Raw genomic sequence first — 19,588 nt, 5'->3', positions numbered from 1 at the left:
CACACACAGAGCCCCACACACACAGAGCCCCACACACACAGAGCCCCACACACACACAGAGCCCCACACACACAGAGCCCCACACACACAGAGCCCCACACACACAGAGCCCCACACACACAGAGCCCCACACACACAGAGCCCCACACACACAGAGCCCCACACACACAGAGCCCCACACACACAGAGCCCCCACACACACAGAGCCCCCACACACACAGAGCCCCCACACACACAGAGCCCCCACACACACAGAGCCCCCACACACACAGAGCCCCCACACACACAGAGCCCCCACACACACACACACACAGAGCCCCACACAGAGCCACACACAGAGCCACACACACAGAGCCACACACACAGAGCCACACACACAGAGCCACACACACACAGAGCCACACACACACAGAGCCACACACACACAGAGCCACACACACACACACAGAGCCACACACACACACACAGAGCCACACACACACAGAGCCCCCCACACACAGAGCCCCCCACACACAGAGCCCCCCACACACAGAGCCCCCCACACACAGAGCCCCCCACACACAGAGCCCCCCACACACAGAGCCCCCCACACACAGAGCCCCCCACACACAGAGCCCCCCACACAGAGCCCCCCACACACAGAGCCCCCCACACACAGAGCCCCCCACACACAGAGCCCCCCACACACAGAGCCCCCCACACACAGAGCCCCCCACACACAGAGCCCCCCACACACAGAGCCCCCCACACACAGAGCCCCCCCACACACAGAGCCCCCCCACACACAGAGCCCCACACACACAGAGCCCCACACACACAGAGCCCCACACACACAGAGCCCCACACACACAGAGCCCCACACACACAGAGCCCCACACACACAGAGCCCCCACACACACAGAGCCCCCACACACACAGAGCCCCCACACACACAGAGCCCCCACACACACAGAGCCCCCACACACACAGAGCCCCCACACACAGAGCCCCACACACAGAGCCCCCCCACACACAGAGCCCCCCCACACACAGAGCCCCCCCACACACAGAGCCCCCCCACACACAGAGCCCCACACACACACACACAGAGCCACACACAGAGCCACACACAGAGCCACACACAGAGCCACACACAGAGCCACACACAGAGCCACACACAGAGCCACACACAGAGCCACACACAGAGCCACACACACAGAGCCACACACACAGAGCCACACACACAGAGCCACACACACAGAGCCACACACACAGAGCCACACACACACAGAGCCACACACACACAGAGCCACACACACACAGAGCCACACACACACAGAGCCACACACACACAGAGCCACACACACACACACAGAGCCACACACACACACACAGAGCCACACACACACACACACACAGAGCCACACACACACACACAGAGCCACACACACACACACAGAGCCACACACACACACACAGAGCCACACACACACACACAGAGCCACACACACACACACACACAGAGCCACACACACACAGAGCCACACACACACAGAGCCACACACAGACACACCTATCGGGCTGATCTCCGCAGGGCTATGCATTTTGCAGTCCCTCCCACCCTATATAACGCTGCTGTTGCATTCACTGTGCTCTTTAGGTGGACCATAGAGTGTGTAGACTTCACCTGCCTCCCATCTAGCGCCCTCTATTATAACACTGCCCTTCCTTCCAGAGCGCTATCTCCACAGGGCCGTGCAATGTGACCAAACCACCCGTCTCCTATATAACGCTGCTCCTTCAGCCACGTCACAGATCTCCCGCAGGGCCATAGTGTGTGGAACTCCAGCCACCAGCACCAGTATGCCGCCCAGCACTGGCGCTCTGAGGTTCTATACAGCGCAACAACAGTGACTGTAGAAATGTGCATAAGTACACATATTGTTTTTGTGCGCTCTCACAAAAACCCAAGCCACTCCGGGGTGTCCTCTAAATTGCTCCATATCCGCTGCCCCCGCAGCCGCACAACACCTGGCTAAGTCTGTGGCCACACCGGGGCGCCATACTCTCGCAGATGATAGGCAACATGTCCCTATTCACCCGTTCCCTGCCGGGCAAACTCCCGTCGGCAATGTGCACGAGGCACCGCGGAGCACGAGACCTTCAACGTGTAGATCATAAATGGTGAAGAGTCCTTACAAACCCTATGTGAAGGCAAGGCCTCGGACAATGAGGAAACGGGGCGAAAGTAGACAGTGCCCCTTTAATTAAAGGAACCTGCGCCCCCGGCTGTGCCCCGAGCCACCCGGCCCCGCCATGCCTCACTCCTCGAACATCCAGACATAGATAGTGCAAGCGGATCGGCAAGACCGCTTCAAGCAGGAGACCCCCAGCACACTGCATCAATTCTGAACTATGCCCTGGCCCTGCCCCACACCGCTACAGTGCCGACGAGACCCAGGGGCAGATGGCGTCTACACGCATGTAAGATCGGGCTACATGGGGAGACTGCTGCGCTAGAGAAGTGACCCCCTCGGCGACAATCCCGGCCTGCCGCTAAAGACCTGCTGCTGCAGCAGGCAAGTTCCCGGCTCCCGAGGCCTGCCCGCGAGGGGGGTGCCGTGGGGGGTACCAGGCAGCCTCTGACCTGAAAGAGGGGCGGGTTACCCTTGACACCGCGTGGTGCCCCTAAGTACGGGCCCACCACCTACCTGCCTTTAAGTGAGAAACCTTTTACTTCAGCAGGAAAACACGCCCGCCAGTCTGAAAAGGACGGGGCTTAGATAGAAAGAAGAATGTCACCAGGACCTCTTCTCCAATGGCTGGCCACTCTTTAGGAGGCCAGCCAATGGAAAAGCGGGGCGGGACTTAACCTCGCAGGTGATGTTCTCTCCATCCCATTAAGTCTCGCCAGCTTGACTGCGCATGTGAGCAGTCTTTCGCAGGCGGAGACCTAAAAATGGATTGAGTGAGACAGCACTAGAACACTCCAAAGGGGGAGCTCCGCACGATGATGGAAAGCTTTATCACTCAACGGAACAGTCTGAGAAGTCTGGCTCCTAAAGGCCTGTGAGGAATGATCAGTTAAAGACCTTTCATGTTGCCTTTCAACATTTCCAACTATGCAACTGCACAACAGCATCCCTCAGACAGACATTACCTGGGCGGGTTTAGGGCCTGAAACCAAGTCCAGCAGGGGTCTAGCCAAGTAACTACATTTTATACTTCAAATTAACAGCTTTATCGAGCTGCTCAACCAGCTCTCGAGAACTCCGCTTGTTCTTTGGCAATTTAATATCCTTGTAGTAAAGATGTAGGACTGTCTCGTGCAAATCCAACTGCCATCTAAGGATGTCCAACATACATCCCAGAGGTCCAGATCAGGGTAAGATTTATAACCTGAAATGGGATAAATTTGCATGCAATCAGTCTAAATGAAAATCATTCCACAGTCAGAGATTATCCTGGAACTTCATATGGATCCGAAGCTCCTCTATTATCTTAAAGAACTCTGGACTAAGCGTTCATCATTTTTAATATTCTTACTTTGTAAGGAGGCCTTGCAAAAAGTGAGGCTTCGTTGTGAGGCTCTAAACAACAAATACCTCATAAGAACCAATAAGGCCCTCACTGAAGAAGCAATTCAATGATTCTGCCCATGAACTGGGTTTTTAAGAGTATACAGTAGAACAAGTGTTCGATTTGTTTGCGGAAAGTGCCTGAAACAGAATGACGGCTTGTACTGTACAGACATAGCTTAACAGCCAGTAGCGTCTTTGATGTATATATTGGCAGAAAACCTTCAGGCCCTGATCGTAAGATTCAGGTGGGAATACAGATATGAAGCTTGGATATTGGAGATTTCCAGAGGAGATATTAACCCCAGCAACCACACCAAGTTGGCCTGAGACGTTAGATCACCGCACCATTGTAAGATTATATTAACTGCATTTACGAACAATCAGTGATATAAAAACACTGGATGAAGACACAGCAATCGATCTGAAGCTTCATAATGTAACACAATCATCTGCTGTGGTACCAGGATGGGGAAGTGGCTTCTCTGATGTTATGTTCTGAGCACTACCAGAAGCGCTTTGCTTCTCACGATATGTGCAAGACAACCTTAGCACTAGTGTTCTGAGGTCCTGGTTTAAAATGGTCGGTGAAACGGAATCTTGCACAGAAAAGATTTTATCTCTGGTGGGTTTCTTAACTATTATCTCCAGATGAATGAGAAACATTATTTGAAAAACAATAACTTCCTTGCTGCTGATAGACAACAGTTAGTAACTTGGTTTTATTTTACTTGCACGGGTTTGCTTTTGTTATGTGCAAAGATTTTCCGCTAGCATTCTCAGCAGACAGGTACTTAAAACTCAAAGTAACTGCCTCATTCAGAAAAACGTCATTTGTAACAGAAAATGTGAATCATCTTTCAAAACTAAAATTGTAGCTTTATTAGTTAAACTCCCTTGATGGATATTATTTCTTCAAAAAAATGAAAACGATGCAATCATCTTTATTAACGGCCAACCAACTACTTATCACTTACATGGGAGAGGGAACCTGCTGATTCTAAATTAATCCAGGTTATATGAACTAATCCAATAACACTTTGTTAGACCGTCGTGGCTAACCACAGTCCGCGCGCACACAATGTTTACAGGCCTTCCTCTGGAACATGTAGTGATGTCGAGAAGTGTCAAGGAAAGAGGTAGGAGATCATGGGGGGAAACGCTTATCAACAGGAGTCCAGCCTCCACTTCCGGTGAGGAGCAGAGGAGGGCTAGAAAGGAAGGATAGGGAGGGAGGGAGGGGGTGAGGGCAGTCAAGGCCAGGTAGAGAAGGGATGAGCAGGTGACAATACGCTTCCTCAGCAGGAGAAGAACAATAGTCAGAGGACGAATGTCGTTAAAAGAATGGAAGAATGCAAAACCTCACGCGACCTACATGCAGCAGGTACAGCACGTGCAGACGGTGATGCAGAGTGAAAGTCGCCAGTGAGAGACGCCTCCACCGGCCCCGGACAAAGGCTCGCGCAGTCTGCTCAGCTTTCCTCGACAGACAGAAAATACACGTAAAGGACGGGAGAGGGCTCGCAGTTACCTTTACGATCGCTCTTTTACCAACCGGCCGTATATACCCAGTCGAATGTCTAAAATCATCTAAAACAAGGGTGAAAAACAGCCGAACTGACATCGCTCTGGAGCCTGCAGTGGAGCCCGCCCTTCCTCTCCATGACCAAGGTGCGGGACGTGCGGCGTCTGACGGCCCGCTTCGCGCCCGCGCTTTCATCCTTCTCTGACGACTACAACTCAAACAAGTCGGCCTGGAGCGCGCCTTGGAAGAGACGCGGGAGGGCAGGAGCGTGAGGGCAGGAGCGTGAGGGCAGGAGCGTGAGGGCAGGAGCGTGAGGGCAGGAGCGTGAGGGCAGGAGCGTGAGGGCAGGAGCGTGAGGGCAGGAGCGTGAGGGCAGGAGCGTGAGGGCAGGAGCGTGAGGGCAGGAGCGTGAGGGCAGGAGCGTGAGGGCAGGAGCGTGAGGGCAGGAGCGTGAGGGCAGGAGCGTGAGGGCAGGAGCGTGAGGGCAGGAGCGTGAGGGCAGGAGCGTGAGGGCAGGAGCGTGAGGGCAGGAGCGTGAGGGCAGGAGCGTGAGGGCAGGAGCGTGACGCCGTGAGCGCGCACGTTGGCGTTCCCTGCGGCTCGCGCGTTCCCAGACCAGTGTCTGCTTGTGCACTGATCTGTACTACTTGGGGAGCCCCAAAAAGGGTACCCACCGGTGAAATTGGTGCCGATCAGGGTCCCCTGGATCCAAGGGGACCCTGTGGCACCGGGGCCGCAGCCACCGGCATCAAAGGCCCAGGGTGAAATTGGTGCCGATCAGGGTCCCTTGGATCCAAGGGGACCCTGTGGCACCGGGGCCGCAGCCACCGGCATCAAAGGACCTGGGCCCCCAGCAGAGTCCACAGGGCCCGAAGGCGCGCCAGCACAGCCGGGCTGCCCAAAGATGGCATGCGTAGTTTTGTAAAAGCTTCTAAGCTGGGCAGTGGTCGCTCCGGGACCCGGAAAAGGAGGGAACCTTGGAGTCGACTCTTCGAACACCACCCGCATCCCTCTTCGTGTCGGTTGACGGGTGTTGAGAAGTCGAAGAGAGACAAAGTTTCTTCGACTTACCAGAGTAGTGCGAGGACTTCGAGGATGAGTGGAGGTGGTGGTGGTGGTGGCTCCGCAACCAGTCCTTTGATCTTACCCACGACCGGGACCTTGAGCGGAGCAGACTGCCGGGCCTTGAGAAGCTTTCGGGACTGCTCCCGCAAAGACTTAGGAATCATGGTCCAGCAGTCTGAACACGACTTGGGATCAAGGTCACGTTCGAGGAACCACAGGCACACACTGTGCGGATCCGTCGCTGACACCAGTTTTCAGCAGAACCCCAAGCCTTGAAACCGGGCATCCATAACATGCACCAAGAGTCGATAGACTCGAAAAACGGTGTCGACAAATGTCGCAAAAAAGTCAGTCAAAAAGTGACTGGAGGTACCGCTCTCTCCGGATTTGCACTGGCTGGAGTGAAAAAAGAAAGCAATGACGTCAGCGAGCGAGGGCAGAATCTAAGTAGGTACCGCAACGTCATTACGGTGACCATAATGCCAACGATAAACACGGAGTCGACCAACGCCACTGTACGAGTTACTTACCTTTTGTAACGATGTATCTGGTAGAGACTATTCTAGCCGCAGATTCCTTCACGTAGAATTACTCCCAAGTGTGAGACTGGATCTGGAAACTTTTTTGCTACAGCATCCCTGCACGCCGGGGCAACATCATGCGACTCCGCCTAGGCGTTGTACGCGCATGTAACGTCAGCGAGGCCACATAAGACCCGCCCCGGCGCGCCTACGTCAATTTTCTTCGGAGAACTTTTCCGCATCACAACGCGGAACCACCAGATAAACTGTGGAAGCATGGGAACAGTGTGCGAAAAGCAGAAAATGTGGAAAGAAACAGTGACTAACACCACCACCCACAGTAGTGTCAACACCGCGCACACTACCTCAAGGAGCAAAATCAACCTACATAACGCCATGGAGAACAGGCACCCGAAGGTGACCAGAACCCTCTACCATATGACAACTACAACTACCCCACCTAGGGTACGATAAGTCCCAAAATATGGGAACCCTCTTTGAAAGAACTTCCGCAGCAGAGGAAAAAAAAAGAGCCACGGGGAAAAAAACATCCCCGCGAAAGGCTTGACAAAGAGCCCAAGCAAAGCAGAAGGCCTAATCTCCGGGCCAAGTCTGCGCAACAAGTCGGGCAGAACACACATACAATCAACAAAAGGGGCCGTACAGCAGCCAACAATGCCAAAGTCCCAAGGAAGGACGCAAATGGCCAGAAAACACACTCCACAGCCAGAACAACCGGCCTAAGGCCCAGAATCAACTCAACTCAGGAGTCACTGAGGAGGGGACGGAGGATAAGGAGGAGGAGGAGATCAGAGCCCTGCCAAGAGCCTTTGGATGGCGGAGTTGGCCAGGGCATGGAACAGGCTGCCATCAAATGGACGGTCGATAAGTCGCTCCCGAATATTCTCAGGGAATACTCCATCCCGAAGCCAAGCATGGCGAAGGAGAGCGACCGAGGAAGCCATGGCAAGGCCCAGCACCTCTGAGATGTCCAGAGCAGTGCGGAGAATAAGCGCTGCAAGCTCCCGGCCATCCAACGCATGATGCCGTAAATCCACCTGACCACCCTTCCTGGGTCGCTGCGGATCCCAGAGACTCAGCAGAATCCCACAAACAGGAGGAGGCCCTAGCCAGGACACTCAAGGTGTTAAGGGCCCGCAGGGCAGCGCTGATCAAGGCGAACATGTTGCACCCCCAAGTGTCCAGCAAGCGGGCCTCTCGGGGCGGCGGGGTCAACCGCTGCGGCAGGGAGGAAAAAGCAGTCTGCACAAGAGGACTAGCAGCAGAGGGGTGGAGGGAAAGGCACGCCAGGTCACGCGGCACCGGGAGGTGCCGGTGCAGAAGATGTTGAGGCACCGGGTCCCCTGAGGCAGGACGCCTCCAAGCCCCTGTCAAGGAAGAGAGGAGGGAACCTTCAAGGGAAGTAAGATTTCTCTCTCACCAGAGCCCTGGTGGAGGACCTCCAATAGATGGTCCGCCGGAGAGTGAGCCACAGGATCACCCATGCGCAGGATGCCCACAGCCGTGGACACTGCGTGAGCAAAGGCCGCACCCGCCTCCGTAGGGCCCCCGCGGTGGAGAAAGCAGCTCTTCCGTGGGCGAAAGCTGCAAACTAAGGCGCCCGTCCCTGAGGTCAAGCGGGAAGGGCAAGGTCCAGACCTGGAAGTCATAAGGAGCTGAGGAATGAGGGACCTGCCGCTCTTCCGACGAACACCTCTGCCTCAGGAAGGGCAGGTAGCCGCCCTTTGACGCCGGAGAAAAAGACACCACATGGCTACCAGTCTCCGGGAAGGACGACACTAATATACAACCTGCCTCTGGAGAAGAAGGAGCGTCCGAAGATGAATCCGCGGTACGACTCCTGCGCGGTGCCGTAGAGTCCGCCGCCTGAGGCAGGTTGTCGGCACCATCTGGCGCCAATCAGACTCCCGTCGAGGCAGCCACCTGCGTGGGGTAACGAGATGGGCCTGGGGAGTGACACAAAGCCCTTCGCCAGCCGTGGCCCAGAATGAGGCTGAGATTGCTCGGCAACCCACGTGGCGGTGCCAAGAATGATCCAACCTCTGACTCGCCCTCCGATGAGGCAGTCGCCCGTGGGGAGGCACGAGAGGGGCCTGGGGAGGGACGAGGGGTCCTCATCTGGCCTCGACCCTGTGGCTCTGCACAGTCCAGCTGCTGCAGGCGCCGTAGCGGCGTCACCTCTGCCTTAGACAGGACCACCCTGTCAAAGGACCGAGAGGGGCTCGGGGATGCAAACCGCGCCCCGGCGACCTACCGCAACACCACAGGGACTTCTGCAGGAGTTTGCGGTGAGGTAGAGGCGCCATGGCCTGAAGGAGGTGCCCCGGAGGAGCCGCACCCCAACAGTACCACATCCTCCAAGCCTGGATCCGAACCCGCGGAGGGCCCTGCGTAAGGCGAGGGGTCCGCCGAAGCCCCAGGAGGGGAAGAGGAGGAGACGCCAGCGAGGCCTGCAAAGCCGCCGCGTATGTCTCCATTTGGACTTTCGACGCCCCAACACCAAGAAACGGTGGATAGGATGACACACGGGGCTGCGTCACCCGTGGAAAGTCCACGTTCCTGGCAGGCCGGAAACCAGCCCCCGGGGACAAACTGCGACACTTACCCACCGGCGAGCGACGCTCATGTGACATTGGAGAAGGGTGAGGACAACTACCACGGACGTATCTGAAGAAGTCCGCCGAAGCAGACCGAGGGGAGGTCGTCCTGGAGAGACGCGCCAAGAAAAGTTTCATCCAGCGCTCCCGCCGCAACTTCGGCTTCAACTGTTGACAGGCCTCACAGTCAGTGGTGCCATGATCATCCCCCAAACACCACATACAAATGAGGTGCGGGTCCGCCGTCGACATAAGACGCCCACAAAACTGTGGCAAAAATGTTTTCGGATGCAGTCTCACCAACAAAACAGGGAGAAGAGGGTCCTAGGTACAGTTTAACGACCCTACAATGCTATTATCCCTATTGACCTTTAAACCAACAACAAATCAACACGCCTGGGAGTAATTCTACGTGAAGGAATCTGCGGCTAGCAGTCTCTATCAGATTTGACGCGCAGGGGTACTGCGTACGAAAAAAAAGCTCTGCATCCAGTCTGTCGTCTGGGGGTCATTAACAGTCAGGCCGTAACCCACACTTGCTGCCATACAGTGTGCTCTAATAACGACTTTGGATGCCTCCCAATCTATCAGAGTAGTTGTTGTTGTTGCCATACTCATTATCCAAGTATTATTAATTGTCTCCCTTACTTCAGTATTCAACAAGAATTCCTCCAGCATGTCTACATTAAGCCTCCAGGTTGAAATGACGGCTTATGAGCCAGTCAAGCTAAAAGACATTAATAAGAGGGTCTACTGTCTGAGTAAGTTATTGTGCGCCAATTACCCTGTGATGCTTCAGCGTTCAATGCAGGAATCTGTCCAAGCGCATATTAAAGTTGTTCACCCCCTAAATTACAACAATATTGCCTTTGGGGATGTTTATGTACCCACCAGGCGTCGACCATCCCCCACTAGCATCCAAACAAATGTCCATTACACAATTATCTGCCCAGAGGTGAACCACCTCTGTAAGGTGTACAGCCATATTATCTAGGTAAGTGAGCCGGTCCACATTAGACACATAAGCATTAATAAGCACGATCTCTATTCCCTCCAACTGTCCACCAATAATTACAAATCACCCTTCCTCGTTTATGCATGTGAAAGTGGGCTGAAAAGGTATCCTGAGGCCTAAGCCATATGAACACCCCTTGTGCAAAGGTTGTGTAATAAAGTAGCCTTTGCTATCGTTTGCTTCTGCAGATGTGAGGTGAACATTCCGGATGGAGGCTATTTGTATGCCCGCTTTTCCCTGTAAGTTGTATTGTTTACTGGAAAAATTAAGGCCTAGAGAATGCGAATGTTATCAAGATCAGAGTTCTAACTACAGAAGCGAAAGGAGGAACAGATTAGGCCATTAGCAGCAAAAGGCAACCAAACTAGGACATTAAGCAGCTCCAGTTTAAAAGCAACTCCAGGGAAACAAAAATAAATCAATGCAGGTTGGGATTCCTGCTGAAGAACTCCAGGAACAAATATTAGAATCAGACAAAGGTGGGGGAGCCATAAAAGAAATGACTTTGGTCTTAGATGGAGCATCGATACCACAGCAACTTGTTGGATCTAGGAACGATCAGTCAATCCCTTAAAATCTTTCTGCCTTCCATCAAGGGCAGGTCTACGCAGGGCCTAACAGACAGCAGCACTGCCATGCGGTACTACAAGAAGCAGGGTGGTATGGGGTCCTGCACCCGCTATCTGGAGGCACTCAGGCCTCCACCGGGATTGCTCCTTTAGGACAAAGAAAAAAAAGCAGCAAACTCTGCAGGCAAAGGGTGAGATTCTCAGGATTTACAGTCACGAAAGGGTCACCTGTTGTCACTATTTCTTTGGTAACGATCTCTTTTGTCTCCCCCTAGGCAAGAGGAGTACCATACAGGTGTATCGCGACGTGGAATCCTAAATTTCCTGCGATTACAGGAGCTTTCTCTTGTTTTTACTTGTGGTAAGAGACCACCAGAATAAATTGATCTCCGGTACCTTTTGCCACATTTTAACCTCACTCGCACTATCCTCCTCCTCCTGGCCCCTCACCCACACTTCACCCATAGGCAGTTGGATAAAAGATCTCCGCCAAAGAGCCCCTCTTTGAGGTGAGCCCGTTGGACAATGCACCGCCTGTCCAACGAGGAGCACTGCCGATGATGAAGCATGACACTCGCAAGGGTGTGTGAGGCCTTTAAATCCAACAAATTGGATACCCAGGTTAGTCCTCCACTGAGCACTATTCCTATCCCCCTCGTGACCGCTTTCTCCCCCTTTTTCTCCCCCTTCCTCTTGTTTCCTTAGGAACAGCCTACTCGCTTTTGCTAGTTATTGCCTTGTGGCTCTGACTGTGGCTGGACCTTTCATTCTCACTTTTCCGTGAATGGTAATCTGAGCCCTTGGATCAGATTTTGATCCGATACCTCCCCTCCTTTTGGATATATATTCTCAGGATTTAAACATGACTGGACCTCCCAGTAGCAAGACAAAGTAATAGCTCACTTTACAGGAAGGAAAGTGACCCCTGATTTTAGAGTTAACATAATTTTCTTTCTATTACGCTGTGAAGTGACTTTTTGCTTCCAAAGTAATTCCTAGCCCGAGAACCACATATCTCAAACTGAGGTTTGCCTTAAGCTCTATATGCCTAGTGTCAGGAACAGGAAGAAACAGTTAGACCTAACAGCACTTCTTTCATTGAACAGTAATTGTCTCGCCACACACATAGTACAAGAAATTCTTTCTTCCAGTCCTAGAAGTCTGTAATTTAATTATTGAAAATTGAGGGGCTTGTGATCTACACAAAACAATATATGGAACTGAGATGAACTAAAAGAATGGAAAACAGTGTCTTCACTAAAATGAGAGGCGACAAAGTAATAAAGGAGCTATTAAGAGACGGAGGCTAAATGGTTATAATGAAGCCCAGCACTAGAATTGGTTGACAAATACAACCAATATGAAACTAAGAACGTGATTAAACATGACAGAATCCCACAAATACAGAAAATAAAAAGGGGCAGTGAATGCGTGTACAAAAGTGTGTAACTTCAATTTTGTAAGAGGATATTGAATTTCAATTCACAATGTTCCTATTAGGAAAAACAGTGTAACTATATGAAATGTTTTGTGGCAAAAATAAGCAGCATGCATTCTGCAAGGCTTTTGTTTTTGTAATTTCCTGTTTAGACAAGAGGTTTCTACCTAGAAACTCGCTAAGGAAGGATTACTTTTTCATCTCGGAAAATAGTAAGTTAAAGATATCTATGTACCACCATTGCAAGATTGCTTGTTATTGTTCTTTTTAAGGATACTAATTATTAGTGGGAACTTTAAGAATGGGATGTCTACTTTTAATTATACTATACTCCTTTTAAGGCACTCACTTCATGTTTTTGTACGTTGTGGACAAATATATATATATATATATATATATAATTAAGACTACCTTACAATAACTGAGATTCCAGCTAAAAGCTCAGACATCAGCATGGAAACACCACAACTACAAAAAAAAGTTTCAACATTTCAAATAAAAAGTGGGAATTCACTCACCTGGCTTAAGGTCATAGTGTATAATAGGCGGCTTTATCTCATTGAGATACCGTAGTGCATTTACTATCTGCATCACTATAGATCTGGCTTCCTTCTCGGACATTAACTTATGTTGCTTCAAATAGAAGTCCAAATCGTTGCCTTCACAGTATTCTAACACAGTACAAAACCTAGCAAATTAAAAAAGAAGATTTTTTAATATGCAATATGTCAAAACTACATGCATGAAGAAAAAAAAACGACATTCATTTATGGATGTTTGTTTCATATTGCATAATATTGAATATGTTACACCAATACAAAGCATACAAATCTACAACTATATCCGTAAAAAAGAAATTGAGATAAACACCAATCAAAAAAAGTATTTACAATACAATAGGTCTCGCAGCATTAAAGTTTGAGTTACTGCCATTGTAAATGACAATGCTTTGCATAAATGTCTTTATTTTTTATTTGCAATTGGTATATAAACATTGTTTGTGAATGGTATTTTTTATTGTGAGGTCACAAGTTTCCCGCTTCACCACTCCCTAGAATTAAAGAAAAGTTGTGCAACCCTTTGTAGGTGGGACGGGGATTTCTATAGTCAAATGATCAGGTCATCACGGAGGGTACACGAAAAAAGAGCAGAGAGAGCAGAGGTGGAAGCGAGTTAACGGTGAGGTTGTACAAGAGGACTGAGACACTGCGACAGATCTAGGGCAGTGTCAGTTTGTGCTTGACAAGTGATGCGCTGACCCCACTTGCCTTTCAGAGGCAGTTGCGTGTACCACAGTGTACCCATGTACGCGCAAGCTACTTTTCACCTGGCAGTGCATACAAAGTATTACACTTCGGCACACACACTTGTTCCATTGCCAAACCTCCTGAGCGTCCTTCAAATAATGAGGGTTTAGTGGGTCCTCAGGCTTCTGTACCCTGGTGCCACTGCACCTGCCACACTAAATCAAGCTACACCCCTGGTGCTGCTGTGATAGGGGTATGCAGTTTGCGGCATCATCGTTCACGCAAGAAACACGACCCAGCTAAGCTACATCACTCACTCCTGCACAGTAAACACTGAGTATGCTCGGCACACTCACACCCCCTCCCCTTAGTCTTCCTCACCTCCTCCCCATCACCAACCTCATCACTTCTGCTCCAAAACTATTCAGTACTCACTTTGGCTCAGGGAAGGTGGAGAGAGGCAGCTGGTAGACCTGGGGGCAGAGGGATGTGTGCCACCGAGGCGAAGAGCAGAGGCTGGCACCTAGCTCTGGCAGGGCACCCCCCCCCCCCCGCGCTGGGACGCACAGTGGTCTGCTCCAGGGATTTACGACCCTCTTCTCCCTGCAGCGCTCCCACCCTGAAAAAATGACAAGCAACAGATGGGGGAATCCCCCCTACATGCCAGTGAGGACTCCTGCCGGGCCCAGGAGGAGGAGGCCGTCCGCGACGTCTCGAGGATGGTATTCCACCCGAGCATCCCTCACATTTCCTCCCAATTCAAGGGTTTAGAGGAAAGGGGGGCTCTGATTTGCTTCCTGCAGATGACATGGGCAGAGCCCCCTGCAACATCCTACATTACATGCCTGTCCGGACCCTGCCAGTTGTGCCCAGTCTCCCAACCACTGCCAACAGAGAGTATATCCATTTGTATCTCCTCCTTGTGTGACTTTACATCTTGTACATTTGCAATTTTTCTGTTTGTATCCTTTATGTAACGCATGTAATCCTAAGTCCTTATGTTTCTTAACTGGTTCTTATGTAAAGCGCTCTGACACCCTCGGGTAAAGTTTGCGCTATATAAAATCGCATAAATAAACAGGAGGCGCCGGGGCACTCGTGTGAGGAGAAGCAGGTGTCTGGGTCAAGAGCGGCTGCATATGGGATGGAGAGGTCCTGTCCGTTAGTGCGCGTGCAGCAGTCAGGCCGGAGCTCGTGCAGATGACTGACTGGCAGCGCCGGAGCTCGCAGCAAAGTTCGCACTTAGCCTGTGGCCGTAGCAAGGAGCACACGCCGGGCTCGGGTGCACGTGCAGGGCTCCGCGGACCAGGACAACGGACCCCAGCATGGAGCAGAGGGGCTGCCGCGCTCGCTGGGCCGTCCTGCTCCTCGCGCTTACCCTTTGCATAGAGTGTGTCCTTGGCGCCGTGGGCTATTACCCCCGGTTCTCGCCCTTCTTCTTCCTCTGCACCCACCACGGGGAGCTGCAGGGCGACGGGGAGCAGGGAGAGGTGCTCATCTCCCTGCAGATCGCGGTGAACCCCGCCTACTACGTACCTGGACAAGAATACCATGGTAGGTAAAGCATGGGGCGCACAGCACTCCGAACCCACAATAAAGTTTTGCAGAAGGGAACCTGGGGCCGGCGCGAGGCGCTCGAGGAGGGCTGGTTTGACGGAGACATTCACACGAAGCTGCACACATTTTGTTTGGCTTGATGCATAATGTAACACCGCGACCCGGTGGAATGTGCGCTGCAAATGTCGAGGACCTCACTGTTCTAAGCCGTCAGGACGCTCAGAAAAGCGTGGCGCATTTCAAGTACATTTGAACAGCATGTTCAGTGGCATTAGACACAAGCGGAGGATCGCCGGGCGCGAAACCGAAACCGCGGTCGGAGCGCCCGAGATGCGACACATACAAAGATATTCACACCTCATACTGTGCGATTCAGCTCATGCCCCGTCCTCACCTGCACTCTTCATGGGCTAGCTTTCTGGCTTCGGCGGCGGGCGGCTTGGTCGGAGCCAGTTTTAGTGGGGCGAGGAAAATGCCATTGTGCAGGTTTGCAAGGGAGACCGGCACATCGCGTGCCTGTAGGGGTGGGGTGCGGGTAGGGGATGTGTGTGTCTGTCTGTCTGTCGGCAGCATGCCGGAATCGGAGCGCGCGACCTGATCCGATTCCGGCAGGCTGCGTGCGCGTGCCAGTCTCTTGTCCTCTCCTGTCCTTGAAAGCAGAAACGATCACAATAAGCTCGCTTTGCGACAGCAGGGCTTCGCCCTGCAATCGCAGGCGCGAGACCTAAAAATTGATTTGTCATTAGATCATTTCTAATGAAGTGCACGGTTTGGTTACTCGCAGGAACAGTATTTCAACATTCTATTGCACTTTTGATAATTGCCCCACCGAATACTGAAAAATATCACTAATTCCTAAGGTAGTTTGTGCATTCCCCTTCAGTAAAACATGGAGACCCCAGGAATTAACTATTCATCCTTATCCGTGTGCCAACGCCAGTGTAGTTACAATCAGTGCAGGGTGATGAGGGTAAAACAGGCAGGCATAAAGTCCCAAAAGCTTTGGGTACCCAATGGGGTAATGGCAAATATTTCTCCCTGTAATGTTCATGGGAAATGGCATTTGTATTTGAGCCGTTTACTCTCCATAGGCAGAATTTATTCATTGCAACAGAGGCATTTATTTAATTCCCTATTTGGGATAATCAGTTGAAGATAATTTAGCTTCACCCAGGGCACCTCACAGCATTACCATATAATGAAGCCACAGTACAGCCTAGAATTGCTTTCTCTGTTGCACAAGACACTCTCAGGTAAGCTTGATTTGGGAAGCTAAGCATCATATAGATACACATATGTAATGCAAACAAGTATCACCAAGAGATAGGTCTTTGCAGCTTCCAAAAAGAGTGTGCAACAGCTTATTTAATCTACAGTACCTCCACCTCAGACTGCATTATTTGGTTCCAAGCCCAAGTCCTACTACTTCAAAATGCACACCAGAGTCTCTTGGGTTAGAACACATAATGCGTTAGCCTCAGAAAACAACTGGAAAGAATAGCTCTGGGAATATGTCACATTAAGCTTGCCCCATTAAACCAAGGTTCTACTACTGTTGCCCTTCGGCAAGTTCAAAGTGCACAATTTTTACGGGATTTTGCCAGAAAGTCTACAAACAAGGAGATGCCCTAAGGGTTCAGCCAGGTCATGATACACAAGACCTCCTGGTACAGAACCCTAGACCTCACCCTGCCCTGCCTGTTGCAGTACCACAAAGTTAGTGTTGTCTGTGAGAACCTGACTCAGTCTCCCCTTAATGGACAGTAGACCAACTTTCAATGCCAAGCAATTTGCAACTCCTGAAAGTTGATGAGGAGCTGGGTTTCCAGTGTGGACCAGAGTCCTCTGATCGCCACCTCTCCTACATGACCTCCCCAACCCAGCAGCGATGCGTCCATCACCACCGTCATCTCAGAGTGGAGTAGGGAGAATGGCCGGTCGCTAGTTGAATTGCAGTTGAGCTGCCACCAATGCAGATCTTTAGCAGTTTCCTATGAAACCTGGATGGAATGTGACAGATTTCCTTGGTGCTGGGCTCACTGAGACTTCAGCTCACACTGCAGAACCTGCATGTGTCATCTGGCGTAGCAGACAAGCAGTATGCAGGAGGCCAGAAGGCCTAAAAGAATCAGACCATTCTCACTGAAACCCAGGTCAGAGGCTGAAACAGCAGTGTCGTAGTCCCAATGTCCTGGTCTCGGTCCAGAGGGAAGGCTTAAAAGTGTACTGTATCCAGGATGGCGGATATGAAGTGAAGCCAGTGCGAAGGAGTCCAGTGTGACTTACACACGTTTATCATGAACCTCAGTGATGTAAGAAGGCTCGCAGTCATCTGGTAGTGCCTCATGACGGACTGTTGACTGACAACCAATCATTGAGTTTGGAGGAATACTAGTCTCAACCTTCAAAATGTACTCTGTGATCATCGTAAACCCCTTTGTGAACACTGAAGGGGACACTGGTGACGCCTAATGGGAGCATAGCAAACTAATAATGCTTGCAGCCTACTCTTAACTGCAGTGAATACCTGTGGGCCTGCAGGACGGAAATATGGAAAGCAGCATTCTGCATGTCCAATGGTACCACAAATTTACCTCAATCCAGAGCAGAAAGGACCTTTGTCAGAGTGAGCATCTTGAATTTGTCCTTCCACAGGAACTGAGGCCTTGTCCCAACGCTGCGCACGTTAACCACCCGTTTTATATGGCAGAATGGAAGGGCTCAGTTATCTTTTAAATTGATCAGACAGTCCAAAGACGAAGGAGGCTTAGCTCTGACTAACTTTGAATTTTACCACAAGGCAGCAAAATCGATGGTAATTGTCGAGCGGTCCTTAAGGGAATCGGACAAGCATTGCCTGCATATGGATAGGGCAGTAGTAGGCCGGGTTATTTGGAACGTGCTGTGGAAGCCTAGGGAAGTCTGATCCCCTATTGCTTACCTGAGTACCTCCATGAAAACCACCCTAAGGGTGTGGGATGAGGTCACAAAGGCTGTAGAATGGAAGACCTTTTTCCTCCACATATACACAGAGTCATTTTAATCCGGCTTTCCCACCAGCAATCCACCCAGGCCCCTTTGACACTTGGCAGGCAGGAGGGGGGATGTCTGACATTGTCGGACCTCTTCCATAATTACAACATTTTAATTTTTGAAAGTTGTCAGCGGGACTTCCTCCACTGAACATTTTCACTATTTCCAGCTAAAGCACCGGGCATAACATCTTCAGATCAGAACAGCAGCTAACAGAGAATTGACACCCATAGAGGGGTTGTTCGGAGGGTGGGATCTTCAAGGGGAGTAATCTCCTTTATCTATGCCCTGTTAACTTTCCACTTTGCATTTTTCACAACCACACCACATGGGGTTCTGGGAATGAGGCCTAGAGCATCGAGACTGATGGGGAGAAGTGAAGCACGCTTTGACTGCTTGTGTTTCGTATGCCTCTTACATGACTGACCCGAATTCTTCGAGGGGCAGGTCAAGGACTTAGGACTACCAGAGCGGTGTCCGGACCATCCTCTCGACCGCGACCGAGAACTCTGGGGGCGAACAGCATTTTACAGAGCGTAGGGCCGCAAGCAGCTTTCAGGACAGCTCTCCCAAAGCTTTAGGGGCCATAGTCCAGCATTTGGACATGACTTCGAGCCGTGATAGCACTCAAAACACCAAAGACAAATCAGGTGTGATCTGTCACAGGCATGGCACGGTGGCAGGCGCAGCACAGTTTGAATCCAGAGGTCTTCTTTGACATGATGGAAAAACCTACCCACCAAATGTTTTTGGGATAAAACATTGAAAAAAGCCTGTCAAAAAGTGACAGAGGGTAGCTCTCTTCCCGGATCTGTGCTGGAAAACAACCGATGTCAGCACGTCGAGGTGACGCAGACTTCACTTCTGGCGCAGACGTCATGCGGAGCCAACCAACGCCACTACTGGCACGCAAGGGTATTGCTCGAGCAAAAACCTTCCAGATCACGTCTGGTGCCTGGGAAATTCTAAGGTAAGGAATCTGAGGCTAGATGTCTATCAGATATATGGGATCTAAGGTAAATTTTAACACTTTTGGTAGCCTTTCCTGACTATCTGCAGCAGCACTTCTCACCTGAGACAACATGCTGCCCACCTGCTAGGAAGTGTTAATCCCTCCCAGGAATAGGGAACAAAGATAATTGCGGAAGGGAGATAATTGCGGAAGGGAGGTGTGACCTCCACTAGGGTGACTACTGAACTTACGAGTTACTTACCTTCGGTAACGCTGTATCTAGTAGAGACGATTATAGCTGCAGATTCCTTCACATAGAATTATCCCCAGGCGTGAGACTGGATCCTGAAACCTTTTTGCCACAGCATCCCTGCGCGCCGGGGTGGGGCGACATCACGTGACGTCAGCGAGGTCACTTAAGCCCCACCTCGACGCGCCTACGTCAGTTTTCTTCGGAGAACTTTTCCGCACCACAAAGCGGAGCCACCAAA

General features: G+C 51.2%; 1 protein-coding gene across 5 annotated transcripts in view; it reads right to left on the bottom strand.

Annotated features, from left to right (window-relative positions):
• Positions 1–19,588, bottom strand: part of TLK1 (tousled like kinase 1) — a 656,881-nt gene that overhangs the window by 115,837 nt on the left and 521,456 nt on the right. For all 5 annotated transcript variants that reach the window (XM_078681584.1, XM_078681580.1, XM_078681585.1 and 2 more), the window contains one exon: positions 12,827–12,996. In XM_078681584.1, coding sequence (XP_078537710.1) covers positions 12,827–12,996 — 170 coding nt within the window. The remainder of the gene's footprint in view (positions 1–12,826; positions 12,997–19,588) is intronic.

This window comes from Lissotriton helveticus, chromosome 3_1 (assembly GCF_964261635.1).
Source record: "Lissotriton helveticus chromosome 3_1, aLisHel1.1, whole genome shotgun sequence".
In the NCBI taxonomy this organism is placed as follows: Eukaryota; Metazoa; Chordata; class Amphibia; order Caudata; family Salamandridae; genus Lissotriton; species Lissotriton helveticus.
The sequence above is the reverse complement of the archived record's forward strand: the minus strand, read 5'-3'. Positions and strand labels throughout refer to the sequence as shown.